At 39.6% G+C, this 13629-nt stretch overlaps 1 protein-coding gene across 1 annotated transcript in view; it reads left to right on the top strand.

Moving 5' to 3' along the window:
- LOC129863696 (neuropeptide FF receptor 2-like) overlaps positions 1 to 8906 on the top strand; it is a 46612-nt gene extending 37706 nt beyond the window's left edge. Inside the window, exon 6 of the mRNA XM_055935869.1 lies at positions 7607 to 8906. Within this exon, the coding sequence (XP_055791844.1) occupies positions 7607 to 7708 (102 nt within the window). The 3' untranslated portion in view covers positions 7709 to 8906. The remainder of the gene's footprint in view (positions 1 to 7606) is intronic.
- The last annotated feature ends 4723 nt before the right edge of the window (positions 8907 to 13629 follow it).

Below are 13629 nucleotides of genomic sequence, written 5' to 3'. Positions count from 1 at the left end.
TGCCCCTCAGTCCGGAGCTGCCCCTCAGTCCGGAGCTACCCCTCCATCCAGTGGCGCCCTCTAGGATGGTCTTCAGTCCGGGACTCGCTGAAAGGGTCGCCGCTCCAGAGGCGCCACCAAAGCGGGTTTTGACTATGGTGGAGTGGGGTCCACGTCCCGCACCCGAGCCGCCGCCGTAAGAAGGCCCACCCGGACCCTCCCCGTCTGTGTCAGGTTTTGCGGCCGGAGTCCGCACCTTGGGGGGGGGGGGGGGGGGGGGGGGGGGGTACTGTCACGCCCTGGCCTTAGTTATCTTTGTTTTCTTTATTATTTTAGTTAGGTCAGGGTGTGACATGGGGGATGTATGTGTTTTTGTATAGTCTAGGGGTCTTTTTGTATGTTTATGGGGGCAGTGTCTAGTATAGGTGTTTGTATGTCTATGGCTGCCTAGATTGGTTCTCAATTAGAGGCAGCTGTTGCCATATTTAGGCAGCCATATTCATTGGGTATTTCGTGGGTAATTGTCTATGTTTGACGTTAGTAGCTTGTGTCTGCACTTTCGTTTTTTAGCTTCACGGTCGTTTGTTGTTTTGTTTAGTTTGTATTTAGTGTTTGTGTTCGTTTCATCTTCAAAATAAAAGAAGATGTATTTATATCACGCTGCGCCTTGGTCCTCTCTTTCACCTAAAGATGATTGTGACATTCACATAAAATCATACATGAAATCCATGTGTTTTTCCTTAAGAGGTCTCAATTATTGCATTCCATTTGCTTGCATACCAAAGATATAATCTTTCAAAACCATGTCTAGGACATCTTGTTCTTCAACTTTCTCTTCCTTTCGCAGATTATATATGACCTATGAGACACTTAGTGTCACAAAGGAAGGTGCACTCGTCCTTCATTTAACCGTGCACGTCGACACCCATTTCCACATGGCTATTTAGGGTCATGACTTACAGGTAGGGTTGCAAAGTGAGGGTATATTACTGGAAACGTTCAAGGTTGAGCCGTAAATTATCAGAATTTTGTTAACTTAAAGGTTTATTTTGGAATTTTATCAGGTGACATCTAGTGGCCTTTTTGGATATATCAGATTATCACAGGAATCTGTAATTATCTCTGTCTCTCTGTGTGGCCTTATCACATAAAATACATGTAATTTAATTTTGATTTTAATCAAATGACAAATCTGTATAAACCATCAACTTAGTGAACAATATTGGTGTTTAATATGAGGGTTTCAGCATTAAATATCCTTTATCTTTTTTTACTGTGTCAATATGCCTTTGTTGTAAATGTTTTGCTACTAGAAAAATGTAATTGTTGATTAGATGCCTTTTTCATGAATTAGGTTATTTTCTCTTGAACCATATGGTCTATCCACTAGAAATGAATGTACACTATGGACACAGATATAGGAAATTAATAATAGGAAGTTATTCAAGTAGAAATGATCAAAGTTACCATAGATTGCCATAGATTACCTTTAATTACCAAAATTACAGAAGATTCCAGTAACTTTAGTAAATTACTGGTAGCTTTGCAACCCTACTGACGGGTGACATTTAAGGAGAACATCTCACACTAAAGGAGTATTGAATGTCACAGATGATATGCGTGGGTTCAGCCTTACAGATGGACAATAGAGTACTAAGCCAAAAATGGGAGTGAGAGGATGCTGGAGGCTTCTTAATGCTGGCCGGGGGTGTAATTACAATATGACAGTCTTTCTTCCAGTCAAATGGGATGTCACTCAGAGCTGAGGATGAGTCTATTCAATTGCCTTGGGACTGACACTAGATCAGAACATGGCAAGAGATCACGCTGGGCTGGGTGATGCCTCCTGCTACTGCACACTTAAAGGTCCAATACAGCCGTTTTTATCTCAATATCAAATCATGTCCGGGTAACAATTACAATGCCTGCAGAAAGTATTCACACCCCTTGACTTTTTCCACATTTTGTTGTGTTACAGCCTGAATTCAAATGTATTAAAATCAGATTTTGTGTCAGTGGCCTACACACAATACCCCATAATGTCAAAGTGGAATTATGTTTTTAGAAATGTTTACAAATTAATACAAAATGAAAAGATGATATGTCTTGAGTCAATAAGTAGTCAACCCCTTTGTTATGGCAAGTAAAAATGTGCTTTAACAAGTCACATAATAAGTTGCATGGATAAGTTGCAATAACAGTGATTAACATGATTTTGTAATGACTACCTCAGCTCTGTACCCCAGACATACAATTATCTGTAAGGTCCCTCAGTCGAGCAGTGAATTTCAAACACAGATTAAACCACAAAGACCAGGGAGGTTGTCCAATGCCTCGCAAAGAAGGGCACCTATTGGTAGATGGGTAAAAATAAAAAAGCAGACATGGGATCCCCCTTTGAGCATGGTGAGGTTATTAATTACACTTTGGATGGTGTGTCAATACATGCAGTCACTACAAAGATACAGGCATCCTTCCTAACCAGTTGCTGCTCAGGGATTTCACCATGAGGCCAATTGTGACTTTAAAACAGTTACAGAGTTTAATGGCTGTGATAGGAGAAAACTGAGTATAGATCAACAACATTGTAGTTACTATATAATGCTAACCTAAATGACATAGTGAAAAGACGGAAGCGTGTACAGAATAAACATTTTCCAAAACATGCATCCTTTTTGCAATGAGGTACTAAATAAAGTTAAACTGCAAAAACGTTTTGAAAGAAATTAACTTTTTGTCCTGAATACAAAGCATTATGTCAGGGGCAAATACACCACAACACATCACTGAGTACCACTCTTCATATTTTCAAGAATGGTGGTGGCTGCATCATGTTATGGGTATGCTTGTCATCAGCAAGGACTAGGGATTTTTGGGGGGGGATAAAAATAAATGGAAAAGAGCTAAGCATAGGCAAAATCATAGAGGAAAACTTGGTTCATTCTGCTTTCCAACACACAATGGGCGACAAATACACCTTTCAGCAGGACAATAACCTAAAACCTAAGGCTAAATATACACTGGAGTTGAATGTTCCTGAGCAGTCTAGTTACTGTCTATGGCAATCTTGAAAATGGCTGTCTAGCAATGATCAACAACCAACATGAAAGAGCTTGAAGATTTAAAAAATAATAATGTGCATATTTTGTATAATCCAGGTGTGCAAAGCTATTAGAGCAGGGGTGTCCCAACTAGGCAGCACACTGAGAAACTGAATTAATTGATCATTTCGGTGATTGCCTAAATTCAAAACACCTGGTCTTCCAGGTCGGTTAAATCAAAAACATGATGTACAGTACCTACGGCACTCCAGGACCAGGGTTGCCTATCCCTGTCTTACAGACTTACCCAGAAAGACTTACAGCTGTAATCGATGCCAACTGTGATTTTAACATGTATTGACTCAGGGGTGTGAGTACTTACGTATGTAAATTCGATTTATTTGTATTTCATTTTGAAAACATTTGCACACATTTCTAAAAACATGTTCTCACTTTGTATTGGGTATTGTGATGGGAGAGAAAAAAATAAATGTAATCAATTTTTGTTCAGGTTGTGACACAACAAAGTCAATGGGTGTGAATACTTTCTGAAGGAACATTACTGTGATTGTTTTCAAAGAAAATGGTCAAAAAAGAAACAAAAATACCTTCTTACAAAGCGCAATTTCTCAAGCGAGAATTTTGCTATGACCGGCGGGGAATGGTCTGAGTGGGGAGGAGAAAACTGAAAACCTGGTGAAGTCACCAGGTAGGCCAAAGCTGCATCTCATCAAAACAGGCTGACATTTCAGGCGGCCTTGTCAATCAGCTCATAAACTAAAAAGGCATTATCATTATTTTCACAATTTCATAGTATTATTCCAAACACATAGTGTGGAAATATATATACAAATCAGAAAAATCATGTTTTTGTCTGCACTGGGCCTTTAAACAGACAGGAGGACTGGGTGTAAAGGGAACGTAACCAACCAACCAAATCCCTTATTGGATACAGTGAAGGATCTTATTTTCTGTTGTCTTTTGTTTTTGTTGTATTTTAAAGGTTATTGTGAATATTATTTTCAACAACGTGTGTCTTTTGCCTGCATTTTATGGCACTTTTTCTGTGCCAAATATTGTGTGCTCTTCTGCAAAAAAGGAATAATTATTCCTCTGACTCTAGTTTAGTCTTGTTTACAAGGACAATGTTACTTCATGAGTGACATCCTACTTAATTTGGAGGCTAATGAATCTGTCACATCAATACAGTGGTGGTTGAATGTTGTAACTGTATTCATGCATGTTTTACTCTTTGAAAATCTTTATCCTGTTGGAAAATAAGTGGTAGTCTAATATCTCACATATTTCACAGCCTGTCATGGTTTCCAGTTCCCACGCAACACTATGTCTTAACAGAGTAGCAGAACATCACATTTATGACAACTGACACACGCGTCTAAATACCCATACTTGAGTCTTAAATAGTAGGCCTTTGAGTATGCATAAAAATCAAGTTTAATAGTGATATTTATGTGACATTTAAAAAAATGTAGTATACATGAAATGCCTGCATGTCATACTCACTTTGGCTTTGACAACAGCTGATCAATTAGATATGGGGATGTGCTACCGAAATCAACGAATAGTGGGAAACAACGCAATCTCAGTATGCAAAAATATGTTTTATAGTACAGTTGAAGTCGGAAGTTTACATGCACCTTAGCCAAATACATTTAAACATTTAAATTTAATCCGAGTAAGACCCATTTGCGACCAAGCTTTAACTTCCTGACTGATGTCTTGAGATGTTGTTTCAATATATCCACATAATTTTCCTACCTCATAATGCCATCTATTTTGTGAAGTGCACCAGTCCCTCCTACAGCAAAGCACCCTCACAACACGATGCTCCCACCCCCATGCTTCACGGTTGGGATGGTGTTCTTCAGCTTGTAAGCATCCCCCTTTTTCCTCCAAACATAACAATGGTCATTATGGCCAAACAGTTCTATTTTTGTTTCATCACACCAGAGGACATTTCTCCAAACACTACAATCTTTGTCCCCGTGTGCAGTTAGAAACCGTAGTCTGTTTTTTTATGGCGGTTTTGGAGCAGTGGCTTCTTGCTTGCTGAGCGTCCTTTCAGGTTATGTCGATATAGGATTAGTTTTACTGTGGACATAGATACTTTTGTACCTGTTTCCTCCAGCATCTTCACAAGGTCCTTTGCTGTTGTTCTGGGATTGATTTGTACTTTTCGCACCAAAGTACGTTCATCTCTAGGAGACAGAACGCGTCTCCTTCCTGAGCGGTATGACGGCTGTGTGGTCCCATGGTGTTTATACTTGCGTACTATTGTTTGTACAGATGAGTGTGGTACCTTCAGGCGTTTGGAAATTGCTCCCAAGGATGAACCAGACTTGTGGAGGTCTACAATTTGTTTTCTGAGGTCTTGGCTGATTTCTTTTGATTTTCGCATGATGTCAAGCAAAGAGACACTGAATTTGATGGTAGGCCTTGAAATACATCCATAGATACACCTCCAATTGACTCAAATAATATCAAATAGCCTATCAGAAGCTTCTAAAGCCATGACATAATTTTCTGACATTTTCCAAGCTGTTTAAAGCCACTACTTAGTGTATTTAAACTTCTGACCCACTGGAATTGTGATACAGTGAATTATAAGTGAAATAATCTGTCTGTAAACAATTGTTAGAAAAGATGTCCTAACTGACTTGCTAAAACTATAGTTTGTTAACAAAAAATGTGTGGAGTGGTTGAAAAACGAGACTCCAACCTAGTGTATGTAAACTTCCGATTTCAACTGTATGAGTTACAATCCACCAATACAGAGGAAGTGTGATGTAAACACGGAGCAGATCAGGCACGTGCTGCTATGCACCATGCTCTTCACAGCCTTTGTGTCTGTGTTATCTAGTGGAAACCCATTAGCCCGGGAGGCTCTGGTGCATTTGTGCCGTGGCCTAAAAACGAAAGAGAAAACCATACCTACTTTCTCTAATATGTGTAGTATCTCATATGTTCTCCTTTTTGTTTTGTCAACTTTTCAGCATTTTCTCTGTGAAGTAGGCTTTTTTCACCGTGGCTTAGTGTTAGCGTGCTGGAATTGATCTATTTGGGATTTTTCTGACTCTGCCTCGGCCCGGCGAAGTGCCTGCCTTCCCCATGCTTTGGTAGCTAACTCAGCCTGCACAATTTTAAAAGTTTTACCATCAGATGGGCCCCAGCCATCAATCTGTAAGTCTGCTCTTTCTTTGCTTTTAATCTGCATTTAGCTGGTCTCCAGTTGTTGGGCTCTTGCTTGCTGACCATAACCATGGTGGTTGGTTAGGCCGGCTAGGCTAATAGCTAGTTGTCTAAATAGCTAACGTTAGCTGGCTGGCTAGCTTATTGGCTAAGATAACTCTGTTTTTTTTGTCGCGCTGCTTTGCTTTATCTTTGCCAGGTCGCAGTTGTAAATGAGAACTTGTTCTCAATTGGCCTACCTGGTTAAATAAAAGGTTAAATAAAAAATAAAATTAAAATAAATAAGAACTGCAAATAGCAAACATTTGTTCATAATTGGTTAGATGGCACTATGTATTTCCAACACTTTGGTTTACACTAATGTAGCTAGCTGTAAGCTAGGTGTTGATAGCAACTGGCTGACTCATGCAGGTAGGGCTAATGCTAGCAGCCTAGTTTGTTAGCAACCTTGCAAGTTGATTTGCAAGTAACAATACATTCATAAAGTATTTGCTTGCAAGTTGGCTGAAAATGTAATTCAAAACAATAGTCATCACAAAGATTTGGATTCATTTCAAGTCATTTCTGTTGGACTTATAGGAAATAGACTACTGGCTTGCTGGGTCCTTTATATTACATCACTTCCCGGAAAAACATTTTCCAACATGACTACAGCATTCTTCGGAATTCTAATCGGTTTTATGTAACAACTCAAAAAAATAGAAACATGAGGTTTAACTTTGCATTGGGACTATTGATGTGTATACTAATGCAAATCCATATGTTACATGTGGTTACTTGTATGCTACTTACTCCTTTAATTGGGATGATTATGATTAGTGAAGCTTCTGCAGTGGTTTTTGTTCTCCGTAAAAGTATCACAAGTATTGCATTGTAGGCTACATCTTTGAAAACAGTAAAAAAAAAACTAAAATACCCATAGTGGATTTGTTCTCTCATTGAAAAGTGTTTGTTGTTCTCTTGGCCTTTGTCAGAGCGTTTAAACTAAATACTTAACCATCTTTTGATTTCTGAATGTGTCGGGACCTGGGAGCCGGGGTGTGGCTGGTTATTGATGCCATGTTAATCAGGCGTTTTGATTTGAACATATGGATTGTTTTAGTTCTGTAGCTACCTTTTTAATTATTTAATTTATATATACTGAACAAAAATATAAACGCAACATGCAACAACTTCAATGATTTTACTGAGTTACAGTTCATAAGAAAATCAGTCAATTGAAATAAATTAATTTGGCCCTAATCCATGAATTTCACATAACTGGGCAAGGGCACAGCCATGGATGGGCCTGGGAGGGCATAGGCCCACCCAACGCTCGAGCAAGGCCCAGCCAATCAGAATACATTTTTCACACAGATTTTTTTTTAAAATTACAGACAGAAATACTCCTCAGTTTCATCAGCTGTCCGGGTGGCTGGTCTCAGACGATCCCACAGGAGAAGAAGCCGGATCTGGAGGTCCTGGGCTGGCGTGTTTAAACGTGGTCTGCGGTTGTAAGGCCAGTTGTTCATACTGCCAAATTCTCTAAAACAACATTGGAGGCAGTTTATTGTAGAGAAATTAACATTAAATTCTCTGTCAACAGCTATGGTAGATATTCCTGCAGTCAGCATACCATTTCCACGCTCTCTCAAAACGTAATAATTAAAACCAGCACAAGGTGCACCTGGATAATGATCACAATGTTTAATCAGCTTCTTTACCTGTAAAGGAGAAATGCTCCCTAAAAGGGATGTAAACAAATTTGTGCACAAAACTTGAGAGAAATAAGCTTTTTGTGCATATGGAACATTTCTGTGATCTTTTATTTCAGCTCATGAAACATGGGACCAACACTTTACATGTTGCGTTTATATTTCTGTTCAGTACAGCACTTTGGTTTCACTAATAAATATGTTGAAATGGAACCAAATTACCTGTTTCTGTCTTCAGTCCTTTTTAAATAGGATAGATGGGCTATATGGGCTACAGTATAGGTTGAATGTGATAGTCTGCACATAACCTGCCTGAGTAGGACGATAACACCATTCCTATTCTAATCCGAGTTTCGAGAAATTAATCTAATTGGAAATAAATTTGGAAAAATCCACTCGCACTCAGCCCCGCCCCACCTACTCAGCCAGTCAGGATCTGCTACTGCGTTGCGGCCGAGGCATACTGCATACGTTTTACTAAACGGTACGTATGTGACGATGAGTACAGTATGCAGTTTAAGTATGAACAGTAGTACACTAGTATGGGTATTCGGCCACTGACACTGTTGACAGGGAATTATTGATCTGTTCCTGGAGAGTTACCCTGCTGTAGGTTTTCGCTCCAACCCCAGTTGTAGCTAACCTGATTCAGCTTATCAACCAGCAAATGTTTTGAATCAGGTGTGCTAAATTAGGGTTGGAGCAAAAACGTACAGGACGGTAGCTCTCCAGGAAACGGTTTGCTGTGTGAATATATTATGAGCTGTGTCATGTCTGTTGAAGTCATGAAATGTCATGAAATGTTATGATAGGTTGTCTATCATTCAAATAAAAAGCATGAGCTGGTGCACACCCAGAGACAATTATTTTGTATAGAGGTGCTGACTAATAGCGAATAAACTGTAAGCTATAAAAACATAAATAGAGTCGCACACTCTGTCTATAAACTCTTGAGTAATTTATTGGGTTATTGCCGACCCAATAAATTACTGGGAGTTTATATATATATATATATATATATATATATATATATATATATATATATATATATATATATATATATATATATATATATATATATGAGTGTGCGACTATTTATTTTTTTAGGTTGTCTGTCATTGTTATGAAATGGACACGGCTGTGATTTGTCATGAAGTGTTGCCACAATGGCGGTGTTGTGATTGTCTCATTCAAGAAATGTGCACCATAAAAAATACATACCTCAGCTTATCGGTTGAAGAGTAATCCACCCACCCTCTGAGATTGAACTGTTACAGACAGGCAGATAAGACCATATTTCTTCTGCGTAGTAAACCTAATACATAACGAGTTAAGAGGATGTCAAAGGCTGTATAATGTTATGTTGTGTTACTGGGCTTCTGTGTAAACCATTGAAATGCTGTGTGAACTTGTCATTTCTGATGGAGGGCAACAGTGGGGCTTCAAAATAAACATGTTAAAAAATCTTTATGGAAGCTCAGTTGTTGAGTCAGTGAGTTTGTGAATGAATGTATGCCTTTGATGGACTTGCAAATCAACATGAATTTAGACTTGAGTTTGATACATTTTTTACATTTTCTGTTCACGGACAAAATCGAGACACCTAATGTAGGTTATGTCTGAAAATGAAAACTAGAAAAAGATTGTGAGAAGTATAACAAGTCTGCAATGAAATTTGGACTGTGCTTTAAACTTCACAAAGAGTATAGAGTCACATTGGTTTTTAGAGAGCCATGCTTGTCAGTTTGCTCAAATAGAGTTTCAGAGTGTTGGCTAGTAGTCATTTAGCAAATACAGAAGTACTTCAAAAGTAAGTCCATCTTAATGCCCTCCTGGGGATCAATAAAGTTATATTATATTAGACAAGGACTCCACCATATTTAGACGGACTTCACCAGTGTCCTTGTTGTTGGCAACACATTTCACAGGTATTATTATTGGGCACAGAGAATTAGCATTACTGTATAAACTGTTGTAGCCCTTACCATTTTGGGTATGTGCGGTTAAGTAGCCTTGCATGAGCCTTGGCTTGTACAAGCCGGAATGGCTCATAGGAGAAGGAGCATCTCTTTTCTCTGTAGCAGCTTGATGTACAAGTAAACAAGTATAAAGAGCAGAATGGTGCTGCAATGAATAGCTGCCGTTTTATGGTCTCCTTACCAATTCACCTATTTTTTTATTTATTTTTGCTTTGATCTTCATTTGGTTTTGTACATAATGTTTCCGGCATTGTTTCCTATGACCGAAAAAACTTCTGGACATTAGAATAGCAATCTCTAATCCCCTTTTCGATGAAGATTTCTATTTCGAGTCATCGGTGCAGGACATACTGCTCACCCCGGACCAAGCCCTAATCCCAGAGACTCTGGAAAATAAGAGGTATTGAGGTCGACATGCGGGCATCCTGACGAAACTACGTCGGTGAGTAAGTAAACCGCCTCTACCACAGGAGGTTGGTGAAACCTTCATTTGGAAGGACGGCTCATGGTAATAGCTGGAGCGGAATTTGTGCAACGGTATCATGTTACATCAAACACAGGGTTTCGATGTGTTTGATGCCATTCCATTTGCTCTGTTCCTGCAGTTCCAGCTATTATTATGAGACGTCCTTAGCGTCCTCCACTGGCCTCTACCCTCTGTTCTATTGGCGAACGTACAATCACTGGAGAACAAACTGAACAAGCTCCGTTCAAGACTATCGGGACTAACGGGACTTGAAGAACTAATATCCTATGCTTCCTGGAGTCGTGGCTGAACAAATACATGGATAAAATACATCTAGCTGTTTTTTCTGTGTATCGGCAGGATCGAACGGCAGCTCTTTGTTAACAAAAGCTGGTGTGCGATTTGTAATATTAAGAACGTCTCGAGTTTCTGCTCGCCCGAGTTAGAATACCTCATGATAAACTGTAGACCATATTGTTAACCAAGAAAGTTTTCATCCATATTTTTTGTAGCTGTCTATTTGCCACAATAAGCAGATGCTGGCACTAAGACCGCACTCATTGAGCTGTATGGGGCCATAAGGAAACCAGAAAATGCTCATCCAGAGGCGGCGCTCCGAGTGGCCGGTGATTTTAATGCAGAGAAACTGAAATCCATTTGGCCTAATTTCTACCAGCATGTCACCTGTGCAACTAGGAGACAAACCTCTGGATCACCTTTACTCTCCCTCGCCCTCTATTTGGAAAATCTGGCCATAACTTTATCCTCCTGATTACTGCTTACAAGCAAAAACTCAAATAAGAAGTACCAGTGACGCGCTCAATACGGAAGCGGATGCAAAGCTACAGGATTGTTTCGTTGGCACAGACTGGAAGATGTTTCCGAATTCACCTGATGGCATTGAGGAGTTTACCAAAGCAGTCACCAGCTTCATTAATAAGTGCATTGTACGTGGGGTCTCTGTCCCCACAGAGACCCCACGTACATATCCAAACTGAGCTAAAGGATAGGCGGTGCCGCTTTCAAGGAGCGGGACAAGAATCGGGATGCTTAAAAGAAATCCCGCTGCGACCACCGACGAGTCATCAAACAGGCAAAGTGTCAATGCAAGACTAAGATCAAATTCTACTACACCAGCTCTGATGCTCGTCGGATGTGGCAGAGCTTGCAAACTATCACAGATTACAAAGGGAAACGCAGCCACGAGTTGCCCAGTGACGCAAGCCTACCAGGCGAGCTAAATGCCTTCTATGCTCGCTTTGAGGCAAGCAACACTGATGCTACTGTTTATCTATTCTGTTTCTTTGTCACTTTATTCCTAATTATATGTACATATCTACCTCAATTACCCCATGTTAGTCTACGCCTGTTGTTTTTACAAAGTATGTGACAAATAACATTTGATTTGAGATCACAGCTGGTTCACTTTATTCCTAAATATATGTACATATCTACCTTAATCACCTCATATCCTTGCACATCGGCACTGGTACCCTGTGTATATAGCCAAATTATCCTTACTCATTACTTTTCCATTATCTCTCTATTTTCTTCCTTTCTGAATTGTTGGGATGGGCACGTAAGCATTTCCCTGTTAGTCTACACCTGTTGTTTTTACGAAGTATGTGACAAATAACATTTGATTTGATTTGTGATCACAACTGGTAACAGTCGTGATTCTCCTGCTACTCATACAACGTACCTGGAGTCTGTTCTCATTGGAGCAGGAGCACCAGTAACAGCACTAACCCTGGGATAACTCTACGGGGATGTACTGGTCTACGAGTGAAACTCTGTATGTTTGCTAACCAAGATGTGGTTTGTTGGATCTTCCCAATGGAGTGCACCAGGAAAATGAGATGCAGATGAGGTAAGAAAGGAGGGTTACGGCAGCACATCCATGAGAGGTAGAACCGGCCACCTCTACCTACAATCTCGAAAGCAAACATGCACTCATTGCCAAAGCAATTCACCAAACTCCAGTCATGTGTAAAATGTCTATATGAATACAGACAGCTGCCTGCCATGCTTTACCGAGACCTGGCTTAAAGATTCTGTAGACAACAATCTCACTTCAGGGTTTTGTATGTTCAGTAAGAACAGATAGGGATTAGCAAACCACGGGGAAATCACTAGGAAGGGGCGTGTGTTACATCAATGGGGGCTGGTGCAACAACTACGTCATTAGAGACTCTTTCTGTAGACAACAGAGAACTACTGACCTTGTCGCTTAGGCCATTCAATCTTCGCAGAGAGTTTGGTCAAATCTTCATCATAGTGGTGTACATCCATCCTAATGCACATTTTTATGTTGCTAAACTGACCATGTTGCCAAACTGGACAGTGTATCACCTGACGTTCCTAAATTCATACTGGGCGACTAATTTCCACCAATATGTGAATTGTCCGACAAGAAATGATAAGACACTGGAACTTTGTAACGGAAATATCACAAACGTTTGTAAAGCCTAGTCTGGAACTAACAGGACTCTGAACAGCTTCTACCCCCAAGCCATAAGACTGCTAAATAGTTAACCAAATAGCTACCCGGACTATCTGCATTGACTCTTCTTGCACAATCTTTTATGACTCATCACATACGCTGCACCTACTGTTTATTATCTCACTTTATTCCTAGTTATATGTAAATACTGTGTATCTCAATTACCTTGTACCCCTGCACATCGACTTAGGTACTGGTACCCTGTGTATATAGCCAGGTTATCGTTACTCATTTACTTTATTATTACATTATGATAATGTTTACCAATCATGTAATGAATAAAATGTTATTTTATATGATAATCTTACTCTTATAATCTCCACCCGGCATATCCAGAAGAGGACGTGCCACCCCTCAGAGCTTGGTTCCTCTCAGATTTCTTACTGGGTTCTGGAATTTTCACCCTGAAAATACAAAGACAATGTTCCACAGAGAAGTGGAGTAGTATTCAATCGATTCCTAGAATTGTTAGAATGTCTTTGATGATTTCTTCGAAGCATTAAAAGTTTATTCGCCACGTACACAGGATACAACAGGTGTAAATCAGCACAGTGAAATTCCTACCTTGAGAGCTCTTCCCCAACAATGAAGTGATCATGATAATAAAGATAATCATAGAAAAATATATACAAAAGTAAAAATAAGACTAAAAACCACACAATATATTTATTTTGAAGATACGCATACTCATCCCCAGAATCTTTTCACGTGTCTATTTTCAAAGGATAAAGCTAAGAGCATGAACAACTTCATAGTT

The sequence above is a fragment of the Salvelinus fontinalis genome, chromosome 10 (genome assembly GCF_029448725.1).
Source record: "Salvelinus fontinalis isolate EN_2023a chromosome 10, ASM2944872v1, whole genome shotgun sequence".
NCBI lineage: Eukaryota > Metazoa > Chordata > Actinopteri > Salmoniformes > Salmonidae > Salvelinus > Salvelinus fontinalis.
Note: the sequence above shows the minus strand (reverse complement) of the source record. Positions and strands in the feature narration are given on the sequence as shown.